General features: G+C 36.4%; 2 protein-coding genes and 1 long non-coding RNA gene across 5 annotated transcripts; all 3 read right to left on the bottom strand.

The window, feature by feature from the left end:
• Positions 1-409: 409 nt before the first annotated feature.
• On the bottom strand, positions 410-4,499 carry LOC112004687 (uncharacterized). The gene is made up of 4 exons (XM_024036921.1): positions 3,134-4,499; positions 1,318-2,432; positions 683-1,174; positions 410-535 (listed from the first exon to the last, which is right to left on the bottom strand). Exons 1-4 carry the CDS (start codon positions 4,497-4,499, stop codon positions 410-412), a joined length of 3,099 nt encoding a protein of 1,032 aa, XP_023892689.1.
• Positions 4,500-16,056: 11,557 nt separating this feature from the next.
• On the bottom strand, positions 16,057-18,399 carry LOC111999473 ((S)-N-methylcoclaurine 3'-hydroxylase isozyme 1-like). Its single transcript, XM_065766674.1, is given in 3 exon segments — positions 16,057-16,629; positions 16,632-16,847; positions 17,348-18,399. Coding segments are annotated over 3 exon segments (1,518 nt in total). The 5' UTR covers positions 18,260-18,399; the 3' UTR covers positions 16,057-16,239.
• Positions 18,400-20,293: 1,894 nt separating this feature from the next.
• Positions 20,294-22,258, bottom strand: LOC111999484 (uncharacterized). 3 transcript variants are annotated; one of them, XR_010626253.1, is made up of 5 exons: positions 21,718-22,258; positions 21,154-21,438; positions 20,899-20,976; positions 20,726-20,787; positions 20,294-20,635 (listed from the first exon to the last, which is right to left on the bottom strand). It is a non-coding gene; the product is annotated as an uncharacterized LOC111999484 (long non-coding RNA). The 3 variants fall into 3 exon arrangements; XR_010626254.1 differs by lacking the exon at positions 21,718-22,258 and adding an exon at positions 21,652-21,717; XR_002881603.2 differs by lacking the exon at positions 21,718-22,258 and having other exon boundaries at positions 20,296-20,635; positions 21,154-21,711.
• Positions 22,259-23,560: the final 1,302 nt, after the last annotated feature.

Genomic DNA, 23,560 nt, shown 5'->3' with positions numbered 1-23,560 from the left:
TATATAAATAATTTTTCTGGTCATATGTTAGGAAAGAGACAAGTAGAAAAAGAAAATATGATATTAACAGTGGTTGACTTAGGTTTGATTTTTCTAGGCATATGTCCTCATAGAAGTTCTTAAGCAATCAAAAATCTTAACTTTTTTATCTGTTTTGTGTTTTGATTTTGAAAGAAAACGTGTTAGAGTAACGGCAGACAGGGAGATGGGTTACGAAGTAGTAACGGATTAAACATTTGGTAGGTAAAATGTCAAAATTGAAACTACATGTAGGCAAGTCAAATTAGAGACAAACCACGTATGGGTAAAGTGTAATTATCCCTAAATTATTTCTTTTACTATAATCCAATTTAACATCATAGTTTTTTTTTTTTTTTTTTTTTTTTGAGAATGAAGCTTTCTATGATTACTACTCAAAGGTGGCTAAATCAGCCTGAACAATATGGTGGATGTCTCGTGGTACATCTTCCATCCAGACAGTTTGATTTGGCTCCGTAACAGCCATTTTTGCCAAAGCCTGTGCTACAGTATTACCCTAATGGCGTACATGAGAAAAGTTAATACATTGGAAAGCATTTGACAGACATTTAATATCTTGTATAATATGTCCGTGTGAAGCCAGAGATGTGCTGGGATCTTGGAGTTCCTTGCAAATAACTTCAGAGTCTCCTTCCATGATTACTTTAGTCATACCAAGTTCAAGTGCAAATTCGACTGCTCTCCTCGCGGCTAACGCTTCGACTTGGGCCACTGTTGTTGGGAGTGGCAGTTGTTGTATCATCGAAGCCATTATAGCGCCATCTTCATTCCTGATTACGACGCCAATACCAGCCTTCACTTGCTGGGTAGAGATGGGTCCGTCATAATTAACTTTGAATGAGCCTCTGTCTGGTGGTCTCCATCTAACATGGTTCTTGTGCTGTGGCGTTCCAACTGGTGGGTGCAAAAGCTGAAATTCATGTGTCCTATCTTTTGACAGGGCATGTATCTGATCAAGTGGGCATGCCGTTTCCTTGAGCCGCACCTGATTACGTCTATTCCATATAGCCCAGCTCGTGAATGCCAGCAGAGCAACATCCATTTTTTCTTCAAAGGCTCGTTTGAAAATATCCTTGATGCTTCGTCCTGTCATCTCCGAAAGCCACCGCCATTGAGGATTAGCATTCCACATTACCTGCACATCAAAACAAAAGAAAAGAGCATGTGAGCAATCTTCATCCCCTGTTCTGCATATTTCGCATTGACCATCCGAAGTGATCCGTCGAAGACATAAATTTGCTTTCACCGGCAATGCTTCTCTACTAGCTCGCCATATACAAAATTCTTGATCTTACTAGGCACTTCCAGACTCCATAAATTCTTCCAAAATGCTGAATCTTGGGCTGTTCTTTGGGATTGGGCAGAGGTCTCAAATAAAAACCGGTATCCGGATTTAACTGAGTATTTGCCGGAGGGCGTAAACGGCCAAACTAGTGCATCCGATTGGTTTGTCAAGCTCAAGGGAATATTTTTAATGGCCACTGCATCCTGCACATTAAAAACATGATCAATAACCTCTTCCCTCCATCTCCTAGTTACCGGGTTAATGAGCATTTCCACATTCGAATTTTCCTGTCCAAAAATAACCGGAGTAGTTATTTTAGCTAAATATTGTGTTGGCAGCCAATTGTCTCCCCAAATCTTTATTTGCTTCCCATCTCCCACTCTCCAAAAGGCCCCCTTTTGAATGACTTCCCTGCCTTTTAGAATACTCTTCCATGCATAAGAAGTGGAGGACGAATCCTTTGCTTCTAGAAAGGAAACTCTGGGAAAAAATCTAGCCTTGAAGACACGGTAGAACAAAGAGTCATCATCATGAAGAAGTCTCCAAGCTAGCTTCGCCAGCATCGCCTCATTAAACATTGTCAAATCTTTAAACCCCATCCCGCCTTGATCTTTATGTTGGCACATGTCGTCCCATCTCACCCAATGAGTCTTCCTCCTATCTCCCCTTTGCCCCCACCAAAACTTCCGTATTAGTGTCTCAATCTCATGACCCAAGGTGATAGGGAGTTTAAAGCAACTCATAGTATATGTGGGGATTGCTTGGATGACCGATTTAATGAGCACTTCCCTACCCGCTTGTGACAAGAGCTTACCCTCCCAACCTTGCAATCTCTTCCAAATTTTTTGCTTCAATTGATCAAAGCTAGCTCTTTTGTTCCTCCCTACCATAGCCGGCAAGCCCAAATAATCTTCATATTGCTTCAAGTCATTAACTCCAAGAGCTTCCATAATCTGCCTCTGCACTTCATTTGGGGTGGACTTGCTAAAAAAGAGTGAAGTTTTATATCTATTCAATTTTTGCCCCGACACTTTTTCATAAGATGAGAGAATATCCATCACCTTTTCACACTCATGAGTGGTAGCCCTGCAAAATAGAAGGCTATCATCTACAAAAAAATAAGTGTGTTAGTTTAGGGCCGTTGCGGCAAATAGATACCCCTTAAATATCACCTTCCTCCTTTGCTTTGTGAATCATCCTGTGTAAGCCCTCTGAGCATAGCAGAAATAAATATGGTGATAATGGATCACCTTGGCGGATGCCCCGGTTTGGCCTTATTTCTCCACTAGGTTCCCCATTGATCAAAATTGAGTAGGTGACTGAGGTGATACACTCCATGACTAAGCCTATCCACCGATCATTAAACCCCATCTGTACCATTACCGCTTTTAAGAAAGACCATTCAACTTAGTCATATGCCTTACTCATATTGAGTTTTAGCGCCATGAACCCTGAATTTCCAGAGTTGTGATTTTTCATATAATGCAGTGTTTCGAAAGCAACCAAAATGTTATCAATAATTAAGTGCCCTTTCAGAAAGGCACTTTGATGCTCCGAGATAATGCTGGGGAGAACTCTCTTCAACCTGTTAGCAAGAACTTTTGAAAAAATCTTATAAAGCACGTTACATAAGCTTATAGGTCTAAACTCAGTAACATACTCTGGATTTTTTTTTTTTTGGAATCAAAGTGATGAATGTGTGATTTAGTGAGTTTGGAAGGGAACCCGAATTTAAAAAACACAACACATCATGAATTACATCACCTATTACCAAATCCCAAAAGTTCTGATAAAATAATGGCGGCATACCATCCGGTCCCGGTGTTTTAAGCGGTGCCATTTGCTTCAAAGCCAACTCAACTTCCCATGCTTGAAAGTTTTCAGTCAAATCCTCGTTCATTTCAACTGTGACAACCCGCGGTATGGAGTCCAAATCTGTTTCGGCAATTTCTGGGTTGGAGGACGAGAAAATTTGCTGAAAATATGTCATGAATATGTTCGAAACTTTCTCTGGTTTTGTGTACCAGTTATTAGATTGATCTTTAATTCCAGTGATGAGGTTTTTGCGCCTTCTTTGAGTTGCCCGATAGTGAAAAAAACGAGTATTACGGTCACCATCTTTATGGTACAAGGTGCGTGACCTCTGTCGCCACATTCTTTCCTCTTTGTCCATTAAAGAATTAATTTCTTTTTTGAGCTCAACCAATCTGCCCGAGTTTCCCCCTTGAAGAACCATTTTTTCTACCCGTATCAATTCTCTTCTTTTTTTCTCTAGTTGCTTTTTTACGTTGCCAAAGCAATCCTTACTCCACTGAGTTAATGTCTTCCCACACATTTCAACCTTTTTAACCACCCTGTTATTTCCTTCCTCTTCATAGTTTACTTGCCAAACTCCTTCCACCGTCTCCCCACATCCCTTGTCACCTAGCCACATTTCTTCAAATCTAAAAAGCCTCTTTCTCTTTGAGCAATCCAAGTCTGACTGTTCAATCCATAGAATCTTGTGGTCTGAAGTTGTACTGTCCACATGGTGAACCCGAGTACCTGGGTATTTTGAAAACCATTCATAAGAGACCACTGCTCTGTCTAAACTCTCCCAAATCGAATCCCCATTGTTATATAGTTTACTCCAGGTATAAGGAGAGCCCTTGAAACCAATGTCCATGAGTCCACATTCATCTAATATGTCTCGAAAAAGTTGCATTTGTCCCGGTGGTCTTGTTCGTCCCCCTAGCTTCTCACCTTGTTTTAAGATTTCATTGAAATCCCCGGCGCACAGCCAAGGCAGTGAATTTTGGTGATGCAAATTGCAAAGTAAGTCCCAAGATTCATACCGTTTATGAGTCTCCGGTTCGCCGTAGAAACCGGTAAAGCGCCAAGCTGCCTCTAAGTCTTTATTTATGATCGCATCTATGTGGTTCAAGGAAGAGGAAACCACATCAACCACCAAGTCATTCTTCCAATATATGACTAAACCTCCGCCTCTATTAACCCTCTGAACAACAAATTTTTTATCAAAACGAATCCAGTCTTTCACAAAATCTAGCCTAGCTTCGTCTGCCAGTGTTTCGGCTAGGAACACGACAACGGGAGCTTTTGCAGTCACTACCTCTGCAAGTTCTTGAACTGTTAGTTGGTTCCCAAGCCCTCTACAGTTCCATACAATGCAACTCATTGCGCTTGGCGGGGCTAAGAATCAGCCTCCGCCATTCTTTGGTAGTTGTCATTGTCTTTGTTTGCGACCAAGAGCTTCTTGCATAGTGACTCACTTATATCAATGACCATATTAATCTGCCACTTCGAACCAATCAGATCAACTGTGGTGGGGTCCTTTCCATAAGTCTCACGGATTAGGCGCTTCCATTTTGGTTGGGATGGTTTATCATTAGGTAGGGGTGTATGGTTGAAGTTGGTCACATCATGGGGTGGGGATGCATGGTTGAAGTTGGTCACGTCATGGGATGCATGGTTGAAGTTGGTCACGTCATGGGATGCATGGTTGAAGTTGGTCACGTCATGGGGTGGGGATGCATGGCTGAAGTTGGTCACGTCATGGGGTGGGGTCTCAAAAAGAGCCTGATTGGGTGCCAGCTCATATCTCAGATTTTCCATATTGAAAGACTGGGAGTTTTCATACAAAGGCACTGCATTCTCGGTGTAACCTAAATGTTGGGGTCCCTCATAAATTCCGAGTTCTGTGTCAATCTCCCTGATTTCCGCATCAAAATCCCTTCCTTGATTTCCGTGATTCTGAACAACTGGTGTGGAAAATTCTGTTGCAAAGGCCGGATTATGGGGATTTATATTTTTGGGGTCCATAGATTCCGCAACTGTATCAGCTGTTTCCTTATTCATTTGGATAGCTGAATTTGACTTTGGGCTTGAACCCGCCGCCGCCGGACTTGATTTCATCTCCCTCCACCGCCGTGTAGACAAGTTCTCTGTCCTGTCTTCATAGTACCCTAAAACCCGAACCACATTTTTCTTTGGTGGACCTGACTGGACCGCTTGTATCCACGATCCAAATTGCCGTTCTTCCATCCTCAGTGTGCCTTTACTTTGAATCCAGATGTCACAGTCCCTGTCACCATGGTCAAAACATCCACACCAATAACAAATATTAGGCAAACGTTCATACCTGAAGTTAACCCATATTTTTCCACCTTCCTCAAAGGTGACAATCCGTCCTCGACAAAGCGGCTGGTATACATCTAGTGTTACTCGAACTCTGATGTAATTGCCTCCCTCGCTAACTGAAGTACTAGTTGATCGATCAACCTGACCTATCGCTTCACAGATATCTTCAGCGACAGATTTGTTCCTATAGCCAATGGGAATATTATGCACTTGAACCCAGAAAGATGCCTTATCGAACTTCAGATCTTCCAGAGGAGTTTGTCTCTCGTATCTCTCCAAGACCACCAAATATTTATCGAAGCTCCATAGCTCACTGGATAGGATTCGATCCACATCTTCCTTGTTGTCAAACACAAATAGAGCCTTATGCGAACCTTCGTTACTCACCGTAAAACCATTGTCTGCCCTCCACAGTGGTTTAAACGTCCTTGCCACTGCATCCATGCTTAACGCACGTCTGGTGAAAAACTGTGCTGCTACTATATATTCCTTTGAGCATCTATCTTTCTTGAAGCAAACATCCCCCCCCCCCTCCTCCTTTTCAGACAGAGAGAGGCAGTTCCACTGTCGTGCGAGATCTTCCATCGGCAAAGAGAGAAAAGAAAAGGAAAAGATAGGTTTTTCTTTTAGATAAAGAAAAGATAAAGAGAATACTGTTTCCCAAACCCCTGAAAAAGATTAACCAACAAGCCCTACACGTAACACTGTCACGCAAGGGGAGAAAAGACCTTACAAGAAGGTACTGCAATTCTACTGTCTAAGAGAAGGAAAACCACCTTTCTTAGAGACAGAGAAACCTTAGTTGATGTAGAATGTAGTTTTTCATAGTTATTTTATTTTGATTTCATTTCATAAGGTAGTTTGGAAAGTTGTATTGAATTCAGTGAGTTGGATAATAGTTATACAAGGAATATCAGATTCAAGGAAAGTTAACGTCATTTCAAATTTTCAATAGTTATACATCTTTTAAACACTCACTGTTGGAAAGTCGGAAAAAAAAATAGTTTGGAAAATGCTTAAGTTACTCTATATTTTAATATAAAAAATTTAAAAAAAAAAAAAAAAAAACCTTATTAGGCGTGTGATTAATTGGATAAATAAATAACTTTTTAAATTACTATTTTATCGTATAATTTTTTTTAGAACATCAGAAATTTTATTCACGAACTTTTTAATATATTATATCTTATATTCAAAATTTGGTATCAAGTCTAAATGGAAAAAGGTGTAATTTCAATATCACTGTACACCTAATAATAATGACATTTAATAATGGTATTTTATGTTTGTAATTCGTACAAAAAAAAAAAAAAGAAGTATTTTTTTATGTATATATTACATGCATCATTTCTCTTACATTACATAAATCCAAAAAATGTGAGATTGCATGTAATAGATCACATTGTGTGTATTTACACAATATGCAAGCGATGTTGTATATAGTAGATGTATAAGATACTGCTTTGGTTTTATCCCCACATTCTCCTCATCCTCTTCTTAATTTTACCTATTTTTTTTAAAAAAAAATGCAAAAAATACAATTTTGGTTTCTACATTTTTGAGTCATTGTCAATTTGGTTCATATATTTTTATAGCAATCATTTTGATCAATGTTATTTTCAACTTGCACTAATTTGGTCTCTATTGTGAATTCACAATTAGAAATTGACTGCAAGTTGAAATTAACAAATATTAAATTGATAGCGATCTTAAAATGTAGAGAAATGCTATGTTTACAACATTTTCATAACAAATTATAAGTATTAAGTTGTAACATGTTGTTATTAATGGGCCAAAAAAAAAAATTCAATGATAGATTTAAATTAAAACCAATAATTATGGGTTCCAGTTAACTCAACTAGTAAAGTCTTTGATGGTTGAATAAGAGATTGAGGTTTAAGGGCTGTTTAGATGTTGTTTGGATTTTGCCAAATTCAGTTAACAAAATTGAGTTTTGTTAACTCATAACCCAAAAACCGTGGGCCCCGCATGTATAATGTCTGTTTGGCTAATTTCCCTACATGTTAACTCAGTTAACAAAACTGAGTTTTTTGGCTTTTGAGTTAACAAACTCAGAAACTCCCATGGACTGTTTTCAAGTTTTGAGTTATGTTAACTTAGTGGCAATAGGCGTAATTTTTATCAAGTTTTGGGTCCCACAGCAGTGTTACGTTACATCAAACAAGACGCACTTTTGTGTTTACTTTCCCAACTACCTAGCACTTCACTACTTCATTCATCACTGAACCCTTTTCCTTCTCCCAAATCCACAGCACAATAACAACTGAAGCCTTGCTCTCCCCTGATCAGCACCTTTAGCACAGCTCCATGAACCAATTTTGTTTCTAGTAAGACCCAAATTCAGCCCTCCACCTGTTGGGTTTTATTTTTTTTATTTTTTTTTATTTTTCCCATGTTCCTCCTTTTTTTTTTCTTCTTTTTTTGTGTTGTATTTACTGAGACCTTGGCTCACTTGGCTATGAATTCTTGTTTATTTATGCCTCTTTTTTTACTCTCTACTCAAGTATAGCATTTATGCTTTTTTTTTTTTTTTTTTTTTTTTAAGAAGTTTCTTTGTCCCGTTTCTTTGTTACAGCCATGGATACTTAAAGGAACAATGTCTGCTTTGCTCTGTTGTTGGCTTGGGGGAAAAAAATTATCTGTACCAAAACTCTACCAAAACACCGACACAGATTCCTTGAGGTTTAGATTTAGGTTTTTTAATCATCATTTTTTAAGAAAACTAATCACCCTCTCATGTTGTGGGTTCCCCTGCTTTGCTAATTTTTTAACAATGTAAACAATGTTTGCTTTGCTCTAAAAAAATATTAGTATTATGAACAATGTCTGCTTTGCTCATTTTTTATGAAAACTAATCATCATTTTTTTCTTTGCTTAATCCGTGTTGTGGGTTCCCCTGCTTATTTGCTTATTGATTATACTATTTTTCAACATGGTTCATGTGATATTCTTATAATGGAAGATGGATGTACCTTTTTCAAAAAAAATATTAGAATCAAAGATGGATGTGCCTTAGTTGCTCTATCTTGTTTTTTATTATGTTGTGGAAAGGGCGTGGAGAGGAGAAAAAGGGACAACGCAGGTAGGCTTGTGACCGTTCTGTATACCTGATCTGCAAATTGATTTTTGTGGGACCTAGTGAGTGACATAAAGGTGAGATATTGAATTGAAAAACCCATTGAGATATCCCATCCAAACAGACTACCAAACAGAGTTATAAGAAATTGAGGTATTTTTGAGTGATGAATTACGGAAATTGAGTGATGAATGATGAAAAAAAGTTAACCAAACAAAGCCTTAGATTTTGGTGTTTTCATCAGTCATCATCCTGTTTTTATCTCTCATCACTCAAAAATGGTGAGACCCACGGAAAGAATGTTTATTTGGATTTGTTTTCAAGTTTTGTTTCCATCACTCAATTCCCTTATTTTTAAGTGATAAGTTAACAAAACTGAAAACAACTTTTGAATGTTTTAGTTATAGAAACAGAATTACGGTGGCAATCTCGTAAATTCACTCAAATAATGGGCCCCATGATCAAAGTCTTGTCACTTCACACTAAAGCCTTTAACTGATCAAACCAACAACTCTATGTTACCTCTTCTCAGACCAAACCCTTTTCCTTTACTTTCTTTTTCTTCAGCTACCAAGCAATCCGATCTCTCTCCCATACCATACCCACCGATCTGCCTTCTCCCTTTCCGATCTGCCACTCCAGCTGACCGAGAAGCACTGTGTTTTCACGTTCCCCATCTGACCATACCTCAATCTCAACAAGATCTAATGCATACCTCAGAGCTTAATGCTTCAAAAACACGTCTCTTTCTCAAATCAAAAGCCCAGATCTTCACAATTGTGAATCAGATTACCCTATTCAACAAGCATTCTCTACAGTCATCAATTGCTTATGTAATTACAAAAAATTCTAAATCTTTATTCTCAGTTTGGTTGCTAAGAAAAATTAATGTGGGAAAAAAATTTACAATCTTTGAGCCTTCACAAGACTGTGACCAGAGGAAACAAAGTGTTTTTACTCAACCAACCTAGTACAGTTCACTCTTTTCCTCAGTTTTCTCGGCAACCAAACAGAGTATCTATCAGTAAAATCAACTAACTACAAAATCAAGCAGTCAAAAACACATAAAATCTTAATTCAAATGCAATTGTTAGAACAAACCCAATTGCCAAATCTCAATTTTCTCAACAACAAAACACTAAACTTATACCTCAAACTAAATCGATCAGACTAAATTTACAATGATAACCCAATTGAATTCCTTGCCCGAACAACCAAAATGTCCCACCAAATCTCAAAACCAAGAGACACCCAGATGGGAAAACTTGGAGAAAATGAAGCCCAAGAGAGAAAGATTTAAGCTTGATGGACTTAGAGGTTGATTTGACCCAAGTAAACCAAGCAAGGCTAAGAGCATTCTTATCAGCTCTCTTATAAAAAATGCAATTTTGACACACTAAAATTTACTTTATCATTTTAGCATGTCATTTTACAATATACCATTTATCAGATGTTCTATTTTCCCTTCTATACATTAAAATAATATTTTCACTACATTAAAATAATATATTAAACTCCTCCAACGACAACAACTGCCAAATTGCTGCCACAACCACCAAATTTCCACACAACCACAGTACCACTGCCACAACTAACCACAACCCACCACATACACAAACCTCAAAACCCATCCCAAATCAAAACAAACCCACAGCTCAGGCGGCGAGATCGGCTTCAGGCAGCTTCAGGCGAGATCGATTTCGGCGGCTCCAAGTGGCTTAGGCGAGATCGACTTCAGGCAGCTTGAGGATGAGAGAGGAAGAGAATGAGAGTGAAGAGGGAGCTGTGGAGGACGACTGTGGCTCCGGCGAGATCGGCGAGATTAGCGAGACGATTGGCAACTTCGGCGAGATCGGCAAGAGAGAAAAACTCAGATGCAAAGGGAAAAGAATGAAGATGAGAGTAAATATGAGATAAAAGAGAGAGAGAGAGAGAGAGAGAGAGAGAGTCAGAGTGAAGAATGAATGAGAGAGAAAACCTGGTGAATAAACAAAGAATAAAAAAATTTGACATTTGTGTCCGTATCGTNAAACTATATAGAAATTTAAAAACATTACACAAAACGACCTTACCCAGAAAAAATATTAAAACCCAGAAAAAATTTTAAAACCCACACAAAATCACTATCTTACCCAGTAATTTGGACACCCGTAGAACCTTCTTCCAGGGTTGTCAGGTGTCCACGAAACGACCAAAACGGGTTTCTCCGAGCAGAAGCATCGGGTTGGGCCCCTTTTCCTCAAGCTTCCACTCGACGACATCGAGCTTGAATCCATGGAAAGCAGTTGATTTGAAGATGGTTTTCTGCTGTGTGGTGAGCGAGGAGCTGATGAGCAAGGAGCGAGGAGCTGAGGAACTTCAATCTGTGTTGTGACTGATGAGCGAGAAGCTAAGGAAATTTGGGGGTTAGGGATTTCTATTTGGTATTGGCGTGATTTGGGGTTTTATTTGGGTTAGGGAGGTTAGTGATGGTCACATGAGGGACACGTGACTACTAAGGCGGGGAGTAACTAACAGTGATCACCAATATTTACTGTAGCTATTATTTTATCATTTTGTATCAATTCCGTTTGCGACGTCAGCAAAATCCGTTTACGATGTAACGGGAGGGACAAAAATGGAACCGCTTTTCAGGATAGGGACTAAATGCGGTAAAAATAAAACTTAGGGACCAAAACGGAAATCACCTTAAAATGTAGGGACTAAAATGTGCTTTTCGCAAAAAAAAAAAAAACTAAAGAGAGAAAGACTGACCTTGGCCCTTGGGCCATAACTTGGGTCACAAGGAGTGATTGGTGGGCGGACGTTGCGTTATTCCTTTTCATTTTCTGAATAGAATTTGTTTTCTACTTTTCCTTCACGGATAGAACATTCTTTTTTGGGTGTTAAATCAAATCATATGGGGAAGGTCTTTAAAAAAAAAAAAAAAAAAAAAAGAGTCACATGCAAGGTGAGTTTTCATTTTTCAATCTAGGTGTCGACTTGTGGTGACCACATGCGCAAAAGGTGTGAGTGACCATATGATATGGTGAATTAGGCTAGCCTACATCGGAGAGAAACCAGGATTTGTAGTTAGGGAGTGACTTTGTTGCTAGTTGTGTATAGTGGCTTAGCCATTGTGGTTTTTTTTTTTTTTTTTTTGTGACTTTGATGTGTGTTGTTGGGTAAGGACAATTATTTTGTTTGAAATTTTTAAAAAGGCCAGTTTGTTTATTTTGGGTAAAATTGATTGATTAGATTTAATTTTTTTTTAGCTTTATTATTGGTAATTTTTGTTATTGGGCTAATTTTTTTGGGCTTGTATATTTTGTTTAAAAATTTAAACTTATAGATTTTTTTATGGTCTTTAAAAAGAAAAAAAATGCTAGAGTTACATTTTTTTTTTCTTACAAATTATTGATATGTTAAGTAGTTATTGATAAATAAAAAAGGGTCTATATGCGAATCAACAAGAATTTGTTAACTCAATAGTTTTAAAAAATATTGTAGAAAAAATTTGTAACTATAACATCACTATTAAAAGTATTAAATATTAATAATATTATTAAGATGATAAAGTGTAATTTTATAGAACAAAATTATTAAAATTAATACGTAGTAAATATTATAAAATTTTTTTTTTTAAATTTAGTGGGCCATTGCTCCCAAGTCAAAGGCTACCTCCTTCCGGAAGAGAGAGAGAGAGAGAGAGAGAGAGAGAGAGAGAGAGAGAGAGAGAGAGAGAGAGAGTCTCAACTAGTCATTCAATTTCAATAGGATTGAGAATCTTTAAGTTAAAATTCACTAAAAAATTGACTACCTACCAAGCATTCTCAAAGTGTTTTTTTTAATCACTTTTCAGCCAAATTTTCAATAGTATTCAATTTGTTTTTTGGTAAACAAAAAATGGGTAGAGGGGGGGTGACCAGTGTAGCTTCCTTACTTGAGCGTGACCATAATAGCACTCTACTCGCTTCGGGTGAGACCCCATACTTTCGGTCTATGAGAAACTCAATTATTATTCTTTTGAACCATTTGAGATGAAGATAGGATATAAAAAACACTAACACACAATTAGTTGTTGAGGCTCGAACCCAAATCTTGAGACTTGTCGGCCCAGTATCTTTCCAACTAGGCCACCCAAATGTTGGTAGTAGTATTCAATATTCATCCATAAAGACACCCACATTGCCACATCCCAATAGTTATTTAGAAATCTTCAAATTTTTAAACAACAATGCAACTTCAAATGATTGAATTAGTGGTTTTTAAATCTTCGTAATATCCATATTTCACCTTGTAGTAACTTTTTCCCCGCTACAATCTTGTAATAGCTTGGTGTGCATAGGATTGAGAGACTATACTACATACTCAAGCACTCAAAGATGGAAGATCTCTAGTGAAATTCTAGTTATGTAATATATTATAAGTCTGTTTAAAAAACTCTATATACTACTTTGGACGAAATGGGTAATTACCCATAATTAGCCAACTATATAGTTAGTTGGCCCGGTTTGGAAACAATATAAATTAGTAACACCTCGAGTCTTTGAGACTCGAATTTTGCGCTCAGACCTCGACTTTTTGAGGGTCGATTTTTTCTGTTTGACGTGGCGTGATACCACGTGGCATCCACATAAAACTCGAGTTTCTAAAACTCGAGTTCCACGTAGACGCCATCTGGCGTTGACGTGGCGCCACCTGGACCTCGACTCTCTGAAAGTCGAGTTTTAATAGGATATTTTCAAATTAAACGCCTCTCTCTCACAGTCACTCTCCACTCTCCACTCTCACTCACCCTCTCTCGTCTTCTCTCACTCACCCGCTCTCAGTTCAGTCAGCCTCACCTCNAAAGTCGAGTTTTAATAGGATATTTTCAAATTAAACGCCTCTCTCTCACAGTCACTCTCCTCTCCCACTCTCACTCACCCTCTTCGTCTTCCTCACTCACCCGCTCTCAGTTCAGTCAGCCTCACCTCAGCCTCTCTCAGTCGCATACCTCACCTCAGCCTCCCTCTCTTCTCTCGCTCACTCACACAGGCGATCTGTCTCTCTCACTGCTACCAAAGCTCGTTCCACATCGGCAGTCAGAAGGTGGTTCAGTTCTCTCTCAACTCGGAAAATTCCTCGACGGCGCGCACCGAGTCCTCTCGCACCCACGCCGTCAAGAAGGTCTGGAACACATCAAGCTCGCCACCTCCAGGTCTCTCCCTCTCCTTTTTCTATAATCATCTAATCATTTACATATTATGGGTTTTTTTTTTTTTTTTTCATAATTTTTTAGCTCTCTTTTCTATTGATGCTGTTTTGTTCAAAACTTTATCTTTAACAAGTAATAATAATAAACTGTGGAAATAGGATAAACCCATATAAAATTATTTTAGGAAATGTTACTTTTCAAGTTTCAAAATGGCCGTTGTGTTCTAACAATTTCCCCTCCCGTATTGATGATTGTGGGGAAAGACTCTGTGTTTGTTATGCTCTTTTTAATTAAGTTTATGGGAAGTGTCCTTGGAAAGAGGATTTCCATACGTACCTGATTTATCTAGAGCAATACAATACTTGATATTGTTGTAAGGACAAATCACAATTTTGGGAGGCTCAATAACTGATGAAAAACTCCAAATTTTTTTATTGGTAAGTTAGAGACACACACAATGAATTTTGAACCCATGACCTCACCCTTCACCATTGTTATGAGAGAATGAGGTGTCACAATGATATACCTATATCTATATAACACATATAGAACTAATGAAGTGTAATGTCAGTGTCCAAGAAAAAGCAGACTTTGTTTGTGATGCAGGACACAATTTATTATTTAATTATTGTAAATTATTATTTTTGGTATTTTATGTAAAAAAACGTTATTTTAGGTTTAGGTGATTTATTTCCTTGTTTTTAGATGCATTTAATGCTTTTTAGGTCAAATTTGATTCCTGTTATGGTTAGGTATCAATTAAGAGTTATTTTAGATTATATTTTCTTGTCAGTCAAGTTTTAAGGAGCCCTTAAATAGGCCCCTAAGTCTGTAAACGTTTTTCATAGTTTATTATTAATAAAAATTCAGACTTGTGTCTATTGTGTTCTCTGGTGGATTCCAGACCTATCACCTTGTGGATTCAAGGAATCTCTCGTGGATTCGAGGTTTATTACCCAGAAACTAACAGTTTAGTTTCTGTCCATCAAAGAGAGCATCGTGTGTGTTTCTCTTCAGGCTTCCGCGACATCAGTTTGATAAGATGGATTTCACCAAGTAGTCCAAGAAAAAGCAGACTTTGTGCGAAGCCTGCACATTTTAATAATGCATCGTTGGGGAACTGGCTTTGGTGGTATGCCACTGAAACTAATTCTTTATAGAGAAGTGTGGTGGCTATGAAGTATGGGTGTATATTGGGTGCTTGGACTTCCTGTGTGCTTAAGGGACCATATGGTGTGTCCCTTTGGAAGTTTACTGCATTAAGAAGTCTGCTGCATTAAACCTACGAGTGAAAAATGAATGCAGAAAAGATATATACCTCTAATTAATCTGACAAATTATCAAGAACAGGGAAACAATGAAAAATCTGCAGTAAACATACACTGACAAATCATTTTCAGTGTCACTTCCAAGAGCAGAATGAAAAATGCCCCTCATTAAGAAGAGGCTGGAATTTTAATGTTAGGGAATAGATTACAGAAGACCTAATCTAAGATCTATGGATGTGAACAACAGAAATTAGACGAAAAAGCTCAATGCACACACACAAACTCCCGGATTTACATGGTTCATCCAAAACAAGGTAATGTCCATGGGGTTGGTACAGATCTCTAAAAAGGGCAGTGTCATTTATACAAATCTTAAGGGAGAGGGATTTCATTTCATTCATAGTTTGGGTAGATCTAGAAGCCTTAAAAAAATATTCTACAAGGAAAATCAAACATGGACTTATCTTTTGCATTTATTGAAATCTTAAGTGCTAGAATGTTGTCAGAATTATTTGTATGAATACAGTAGGTCGATACTGATTTCAGTTGTTGCAGGTCAGATTCCTAGATTTCAGACACTAGTATTTGGAGTCAATTTGCGTTTATTCTTTAATTCTTTATGTAAGCTGAAATTCTTTGTTAGTCATTTTTCATTCTATTGTCTTTGTTGGAGGGTTTCTCATGAACCATGTAGTCAGAAACTGGATTTGTTATATATGATATGATTTCATTGATTTGTGTTTAGTTAACTTATTCTTCAATCCTTCATCCTATAATAGGTGACTATTTTTCTTCTTACTTATCAAAAAAGAAAAAGAGAGTGTTTATTGAGTTCTAATTAATGGCTATGGATCTCACAAGACCTCTTAAAATGAGTCATTCAGAGAGGCAAGAGACCTGCGCCGGGGGGGGGGGGGGAGGGAAGAATATTGTAGAAGTGAAAATGTGATACAAAAATTATTCACATAATAGCTGCTGATGGGAATTATTTGGGCAGTATATTAGCATTGTTTGGGCATAGATCTCATGAGGTGGTGCAATAAGGCAAATCTCATTGAAACCAGAAACTAATTTTTAACTTTAAGGCACTGGAAACAAAATAAACCATCTTTATAAAGATAAAACCAAATAAAAACTTAGTAACATATGACCCAAATCACATAGACTACATGTTTATTACCAGAAACTAAGTTGAAGAGTACACATGATGAGGAAACTGGAATGATAGTTTTCTTTACTTTCTAACTTTTGGAATGAGGTATAAAGGCTGTTCTTTCTTCAAAGTTACACCAAATTTCTCGCTCATGTCTAGCTTCTCAGGATCATATCCATGAGGAAGAGACCAATCAAAGAAGTGAATTAATGAAGCAAGAACTAAGGGTACTACTTTCGCAGCCATTGGTAGACCAGGGCAGATTCTCCTTCCTGCACTGAAGGGTAAAAATTCAAAATCGTTCCCTTTGAAATCCAGAGCTGAGTTGAGGAAGCGCTCTGGTTTGAACACTAAAGGGTCTTCCCAGTACAGGGGGTCCCGTCCAATTGCCCAAACATTCACTAGAACTTGAGAATCCTTTGGAATAGTGTAGCTTGTCACTTGGTATGATTCAATTGCACGGTGAGGTAGTGTAGTAGTGGTGCAGGAGGGTGCAGCCTAAGCGTTTCTTTAACTGATGCCTGTAGATAGTTTAGCTGAGGAAGGTGGAATTCCTTTACCACATCTTGTTTGATTTCTCTCACTAGTTCTTCTCGAACTTTTTTCATGGATTCTAGATTCTTTATTAGTTCTGCCATTGCCCATACAATTGTTGAACTACTAGTTTCTGTACCAGCAGAGAAGAGCTCCTGCATACATGATAAAAATGCTATCTCAAGGACAAGCATATAAGTCAAATGCCTAATTATGATATTGACCGTATAAAGTCCCTAAATTATCTGCACTCTAACAAACAAATTGGAGAAGATGTTAAAATAGAGACCAAAATCAAGGACTCAATGTGTCCTGATACTTGGAAGTGGGAGACGGTATCTCAAGCACCTTGCTTATGCATCCTCCCTCTGAGCCAAATACTATTTTCTATGAGCTCAGCTTGGCTAACTTGAATCAAGTTTGTAAACATGAGCCCAAGAAATGCTCTTCCAGCTCTGGAGCTTGTTCATCTCCTAATTTCACACACAACGCACACACACAGGTATATATATATATATATATATATAGAGAGAGAGAGAGAGAGAGAGAGAGAGAGAGATCAAACCCCACACACACACGCACACACACGCGCGCGCACACACACACACACACACATATATATATATAGAGAGAGAGAGAGAGAGAGAGATCAAACCAGGAGCAATTGATTGATTTGCTTGTCTGTAAAATTATTGTCAATCATAACATCCAAGAAGTCTTGTTCTTGCAAAACAACACTTCCTTTTCTTTCTCTTCTTTCTTTGATGATATCTGCCCATGCAAAACTGATACTCCCAATTAAGTCCAGGGTCTTCTTTTTTTGACCTTGAAGATCAAATCTACCTAAAATTGGAAAAAAGTCGGACACATCTGGGGCAGAAATCACCTCCATGAGTTTCCTTATGAGTCCCTTCAACCCTCCACCCACACTTTCATCCTTCAAGCTGATAAAATCTCTAGATAAAAGAACATTACTTAACATGTTAAACACAGTAGCAAATATCACTTCTCCAATATTGACCACCTTACCTTCCATTGTGCCTAATAGTTCCACCATGTCCATCACCTTTTTCTCTTGTAAACATGCTTGAGACTCCAAGGCTTTGCCTGAGAACAGTTCAGCTCGGCAGAGAGTACGTAAAAACTTCCATCGACCACTGCACTCAAGAGACCATCCAAGTGATAGATTGTTGAGTTCTGACCTCATGTATGCGAACACACTAGGAACATGGCGGCCAGATAAGACTCTATCATGTGTCTTGAGAATTTCCTTGGCAACAGCAGGTGATGATCCCACTACCATGAGTGTAGTTCCAAGCCTCAATGAGATGAGTGGACCATAGTTTAGTGCAAGTTGGGTTAGAGTGACATGAGGCTTCTTTCCCAGTTGGAGAATGTTGCCAATGATTGGCCATGGATATGGACCTGGTGGAACTAGTGGGGACTTGAGTGGTGAAGATAAAATTTTGAAATGCCTGAGGATGAAAAAGAGGAGAGGCAGGAGAAGAAGTATAGGAATCAAAACAAGCATTTCTTCTGTGCCACTTGTCTGAGCCATGTTTTCCATGAACCAGAGCTGGTTTTTGCAATTAAAAAAATGGTTTCCGATACTGATGAGGCAGGAATGGGAGTCAATATGTGTGATATTTCTCTCAACCACTGCATAATAAAATTAAAAGAAAAAGAAAAAAAAGACCCGGTGGTCTAGATGTTGATGTCAATCCAAAAATACAAGTTGATTGACTATCAATAGTGGAAGTTTTTTGTGGAAATGTGGATATTATTTCAATTTCTCAGTTTAACACTGTAGCACCATTTTTATTATTCAGTTCAACATCTCTGAAATTTTTATTCTTTGTTTTTTTTCCCTTAAAGTTGGGAAATTTTTATTCAGCCTAGTAGGACTTGGTCTTAAGTCTTAACGGGTTTTCCCTTGGAATATAAACTTTGTCAAACCAAACCAGAACAAATTAGACCAGCACCAATGGAGTTGGAAATTTTCACATAATGGCATAAGAGAAGCCTTAGCCCGGAACTAGGCTTCCTTTGAATATAAACATATTCATCCAGACGATCCAGCCCATCCTAAAGCGTGGATGCACAGCATGCATGATGCTGTAGAGACTTGTTTCTGTTTATACATTTATTTAGGTTCCTAACTTAGGTTCTTCAATATAATTTAACCATGTGGCGTGGCTATATCGATCAATGAAATGTATTGTTAAATTTAGTTGTTACTGGAAAAAGATAACACTTAAAAAAAGTGTTTTAATCAATACAATCATGTGGTTGGATTAGTGGCGGCGTCACATTGCTTCTGGGGTTCAAATGAATCCCTTGACTTTTGACCCCAAAAAAGTTGTATGCAATTTATTTATTTTTTTTGTAATTTTTTATTTTGACCCACTAAAATAAAACTTCTCAAAATAAAACTTTAAACCTTGAGCCCAACAACGAACCAATTCAACACTAACCTTTATCTTGGCATTTTTAGAACCCCCCCCCCCCCCCCCCAAAAAAAAAAAAAAAAAAAACCCAACAACAAACCAATTTGATTTAAAATCTAGAAGAAAAAAAAGGTCCAACAACAAAAATTAGTAATTTATTTATCTTAAATCTTTTTTTAAAAAAATTAAGTGGGTAGTAAAGTGTAAACACTTAAAGACAATAGCCTCTGAGCCGCGCTCACGCGGTGCTCAGAGGCTCTTCTATTTTTGGGTAAGGGTTAATTTAGGGTATTTATTATAATTTGGGATTACTACATTCTCTAATCACAAAAAAAAAAAAAAAAAAAACCTAGGGGTGTGATGAAAAAATTATTTTATCACTCATAATACTCATCACACCCCTAGGTTTTTTTTATCACTCATAATACTCATCACACCCATAGGTTTTTTTTTTTTTTTTTTTTTTGTGATTAGAGAATGTAGTAATCTCAAATTATAATAAATACCCTAAATTAACCCTTACCCAAAAAATAGAAGAGCCTCTGAGCACGCGCATGAGCGCGTGCTCAGAGGCTAGTTATGTGTGATGAGTATTATGTGTGATGAAAAATTATTTCAACACACATAATACTCATCACACCCCTAGGTTTTTTTGTGATTAGAAAATGTAATAATCCCAAATTATAATAAATGTTCTAATTTAATCCTTACCCAAAAATAGAAGAGCCTCTGAGTACGCGCGTGAGCGCGTGCTCAGAGGCTAGTCTATATTACTAATAACATGATTCCTTATTTGGGTCTCATCATTTTGCATACCAAAATACCCTCAAATTCATACATTTAAAAAGATTAAATAATAAGGTTGGATATGTAAAAGTACTAATTTAAACACTCTTGAATTTTAGATACTTATCTATGTCCCTTAAAATTAGGCACTTCCATCTCTCCTTATTCCTTTTTACTTAAGATTTGAAGGAATAAGTATTTCATTTAGCAATGACATATTTTCAAGTTTGACAGAATAGGTATCATAAGAGTTTCCCATGCTATTAATGTAGCAGCATAGTCATTTATATCACCTAAAATATGCAATTTGTAAAAATGCAGCTTTAATCAAGCTAAATAGGTGAGAATTATCACCTAAAGTTGCAGAATTATATTAAGGACAAAAAAAAAAAAAAATTACAAAATTATTTTCGGGTACATAATCTATATCACCTAAGGCTCTAAAATTATCACCACCAAGTGTATGTGGATTACATAAAACAGATTATTGTTAATGTCTAGTTCAAATCGTCCAAGGTTTGTTCTTTTGCTTGGCTTGCATACTTTGAACTTGAATCTCTAGCACTTGTAGCAGCAACCCTTGCTTCTCCAGCCCTTGTAGTAGTTTCAGTTACAAAAATAACACTTGTAGTAGCAGCAATACACCTCCAACACTTGTTGTACTTGTTATAGCTTTGAGGTGTCTTCTGACCATTGGTAGACAATGTATCCTACATTATAACACACAAAACAATATATACATAAGCATCAAAATATTAATCCCCCCTAAAAATAAAAATAACTTGGAGCACATAGCTAACCTTGCCTCGTTAAGATTCCTAAACATGAATTAACCCATTAAGATTCCTCCTTGCTGTTGTCTCTGTTTTGGATTAAATATTAGCTTTAGTAGAAAAAAAAAAAATAGAAGCTTTCTCATAGCTTTAGATAGTGGTTTCAAATTTGGGAAGAAATAGACCATTTCATTCCTTACTTGGACAGAATTGATCATTTGACTCAGCGTCTACTCCAAGTATGTTGTATTTAGTAGCTTTGATCCCTCTTTAAGGGCCTAATTAAGGAACTCAATTAAGTTTATTTCTTGTTGAAAATAGTATAACAAAGTAACACAATGGAAAAAGGAATGGCCTATTTGCTAATTTGCTAATAAAATTATATAAGAAATTCTAAAAAAAAAAAAAAAAACTCAAAGAATAAGGTATAGATATACCCATGAATATCAATCTACCTGAATTGTGATTCTCACTTATTTGAATGCAAAAAACATTGCTCCAATATCAGAAGACCTTGTCCGTGCAAATCTTCTACAAAATACACAAAACTAATAGACAAAATTAACATGCCACAATTTGCTGATAGAATTATATAAGAATTTGTAAAATATAAAGAAAAAAAAAGGGCAGTAAACAAAAAAACTAAAAATTTAAAAAGAATATGAGAGGGAGAGAGGGTGCCTAGCATATAAATGAGATAGAGCAACAATTGTATGAAATCCTTGCCAATAAATTTCCACCTACACACCACCAAATTGAAACAAATAAATAAATCACAACCTATGAAAACCACAACACATAAAACTAAAATGTCAATAACAGAATATACATAGGACAGATTAGAGAAAGGAGAAGAAGCTATCGAACAGTGTCTTATAGAAAGAGTATAAATAACATCTCCAAACAAAAGTCAATCAACGAAGCCGGTAAGGAACAGAATTGACAAAATTCACCAGTGAAAAAATCAAATCTTGTTCCGGGGGAAGGCAATGAATAATGAATAGGAAAGTAGTACCCACCTTTTATTTTGTATTTTGAGTGATGGCCTTCTTTGCACGTTTCTCTGCCATTTTTTTTTTTGGTTTGATACCGGACCTCTCGGGCTCTTAACGTAGCAAAGATTTTTTGTTTGTTTGTTTGTTTTTAATTTGAATTTGCAAATGGGACGTGAGGATAAGGATGGACAGAGTCAAATAAAATTGTAACTGCTAGACTCTAACTGTTTGGTGATAATGGGGAGTTAAATTTTTTTTTTTTCTTTTTCTTTTTTATATGAGGGGAGTTTAAACTTGTACGTGGGTAAAAGAGTGGATGAATTTTTAATAGTGTTTTTTTTATTGTTCTAAAAATAATTTTTGTGATAATTGGATTGAGATAAGAATTGTGGTAACATTTACTCTTTCTTTTATAAAGGTAATTGATTTTTTTATTTTATTTTTTTTGCAATAACGGCAGATGTGTGTGTTTTTTTTATTTTTTATTTAACTTCAGTTTTTTAGCTGTAATTATCCAAAAGTTTTGTTAAATATTTGAGGGGTTTTTTGGGGATAAATTTGAACGTGGTTTTTTTTTTTTTAGAAGTTGAACGTGGGTTTGATTCGTTTGAATGTGGTATTTGAAATTTTTTGGATTTCTTTTGGATATGATTGACTTCTACTTTTTAGTATATTTTTTCTTCAAAAAAAGAAAAAAAAAAAAAAAAAAACCCAAACGTGAGATGAGATTAAGGGAAACTGGGTATTGAAAAAAAAAATTAAGTTTTTTTTTTTTTTTTAATGCAAAGAAAAAAAAAGTTAAGTCTTGATAAAGGAAGGAAAAAAAAAAAAAAAAACTGAAAAAAGAAAAGTGTAAACGTGAGTAATGCTTGGAGTTAAACGTGGGAGTTAAATATTGCCTATTTTGTAGGCAATATTTTATTGCAAGTTAGACATATATTTTACCAAATTATCCTTTAGTTTTATCTCTACTTAAACTTAGAGAAATAGGGGTATTTTGGAACAAAAAAAATCCGGTCCTAACAGGTGCAGCCCCTTAAATAGTAGTATTGATTAAGTGTGAGGTAATAGAAGTAGGGCGTGGGATAGTGGAGACTGATGACAAATTTTTTTTTCAATGATTGTATTGTTTTATTGAATTCTTAATAGGGTAATGCAAAAAAACACAACAAAAATTATTCTTAATGAATTACAAAAACCAATAAACTGCCAAAGTTGAGTTGAATTATTAAATAGAAGAATTGAAAAGAGTAAAAACAATAACTAATAAATAATAAATTAAGTATTCTAAGAAATAATAATTAAAAATCACTTAGCAACAATAATTAATAACGTATTACAGTAAGAGACAATAGATGATTTTCAAGATTTAATCTTAGCAACAATGATTAATATCTTCATTATAATAAGAAGAAATATGCCCAATGAACTTATAGTTTATCATTTATTCTCTTACTAAATTTATGATAAGGAAATCAATGTATTACAAGATTTATATCCTACCTAAGATTTATCTTCTAACAGAACTTTTGTTAACTTGAAAAATCTTCCTTCAGATTATAGGTTACAAGAAAATATCTAATCTTATCTTCATTATTAATTAAGATGAAATAAGAAAATATTATCTACAGAGAAGTTCTTGTCAACTTCTTCAACACAAATTTAAATGACCCTCCTGAAAACTATTCCTAGAATTGTCACATGGTTGGATTCAATTGAGAAACCTAAATTATAACATCTAAGGAATTATATTTAAAGTTTGCCCTTATGATAAATGCCCCAACCTTGATAAAGTGTTTTAAAAAGATTCTCATATGCTATGTGTTAATATCATTATTAAGGCAATGAGCCTCTCTTAAGAGTATTT

Source organism: Quercus suber, unplaced genomic scaffold, assembly GCF_002906115.3.
Source record: "Quercus suber isolate HL8 unplaced genomic scaffold, Cork oak 2.0 scaffold_730, whole genome shotgun sequence".
NCBI lineage: Eukaryota > Viridiplantae > Streptophyta > Magnoliopsida > Fagales > Fagaceae > Quercus > Quercus suber.
Note: the sequence above shows the minus strand (reverse complement) of the source record. Positions and strands in the feature narration are given on the sequence as shown.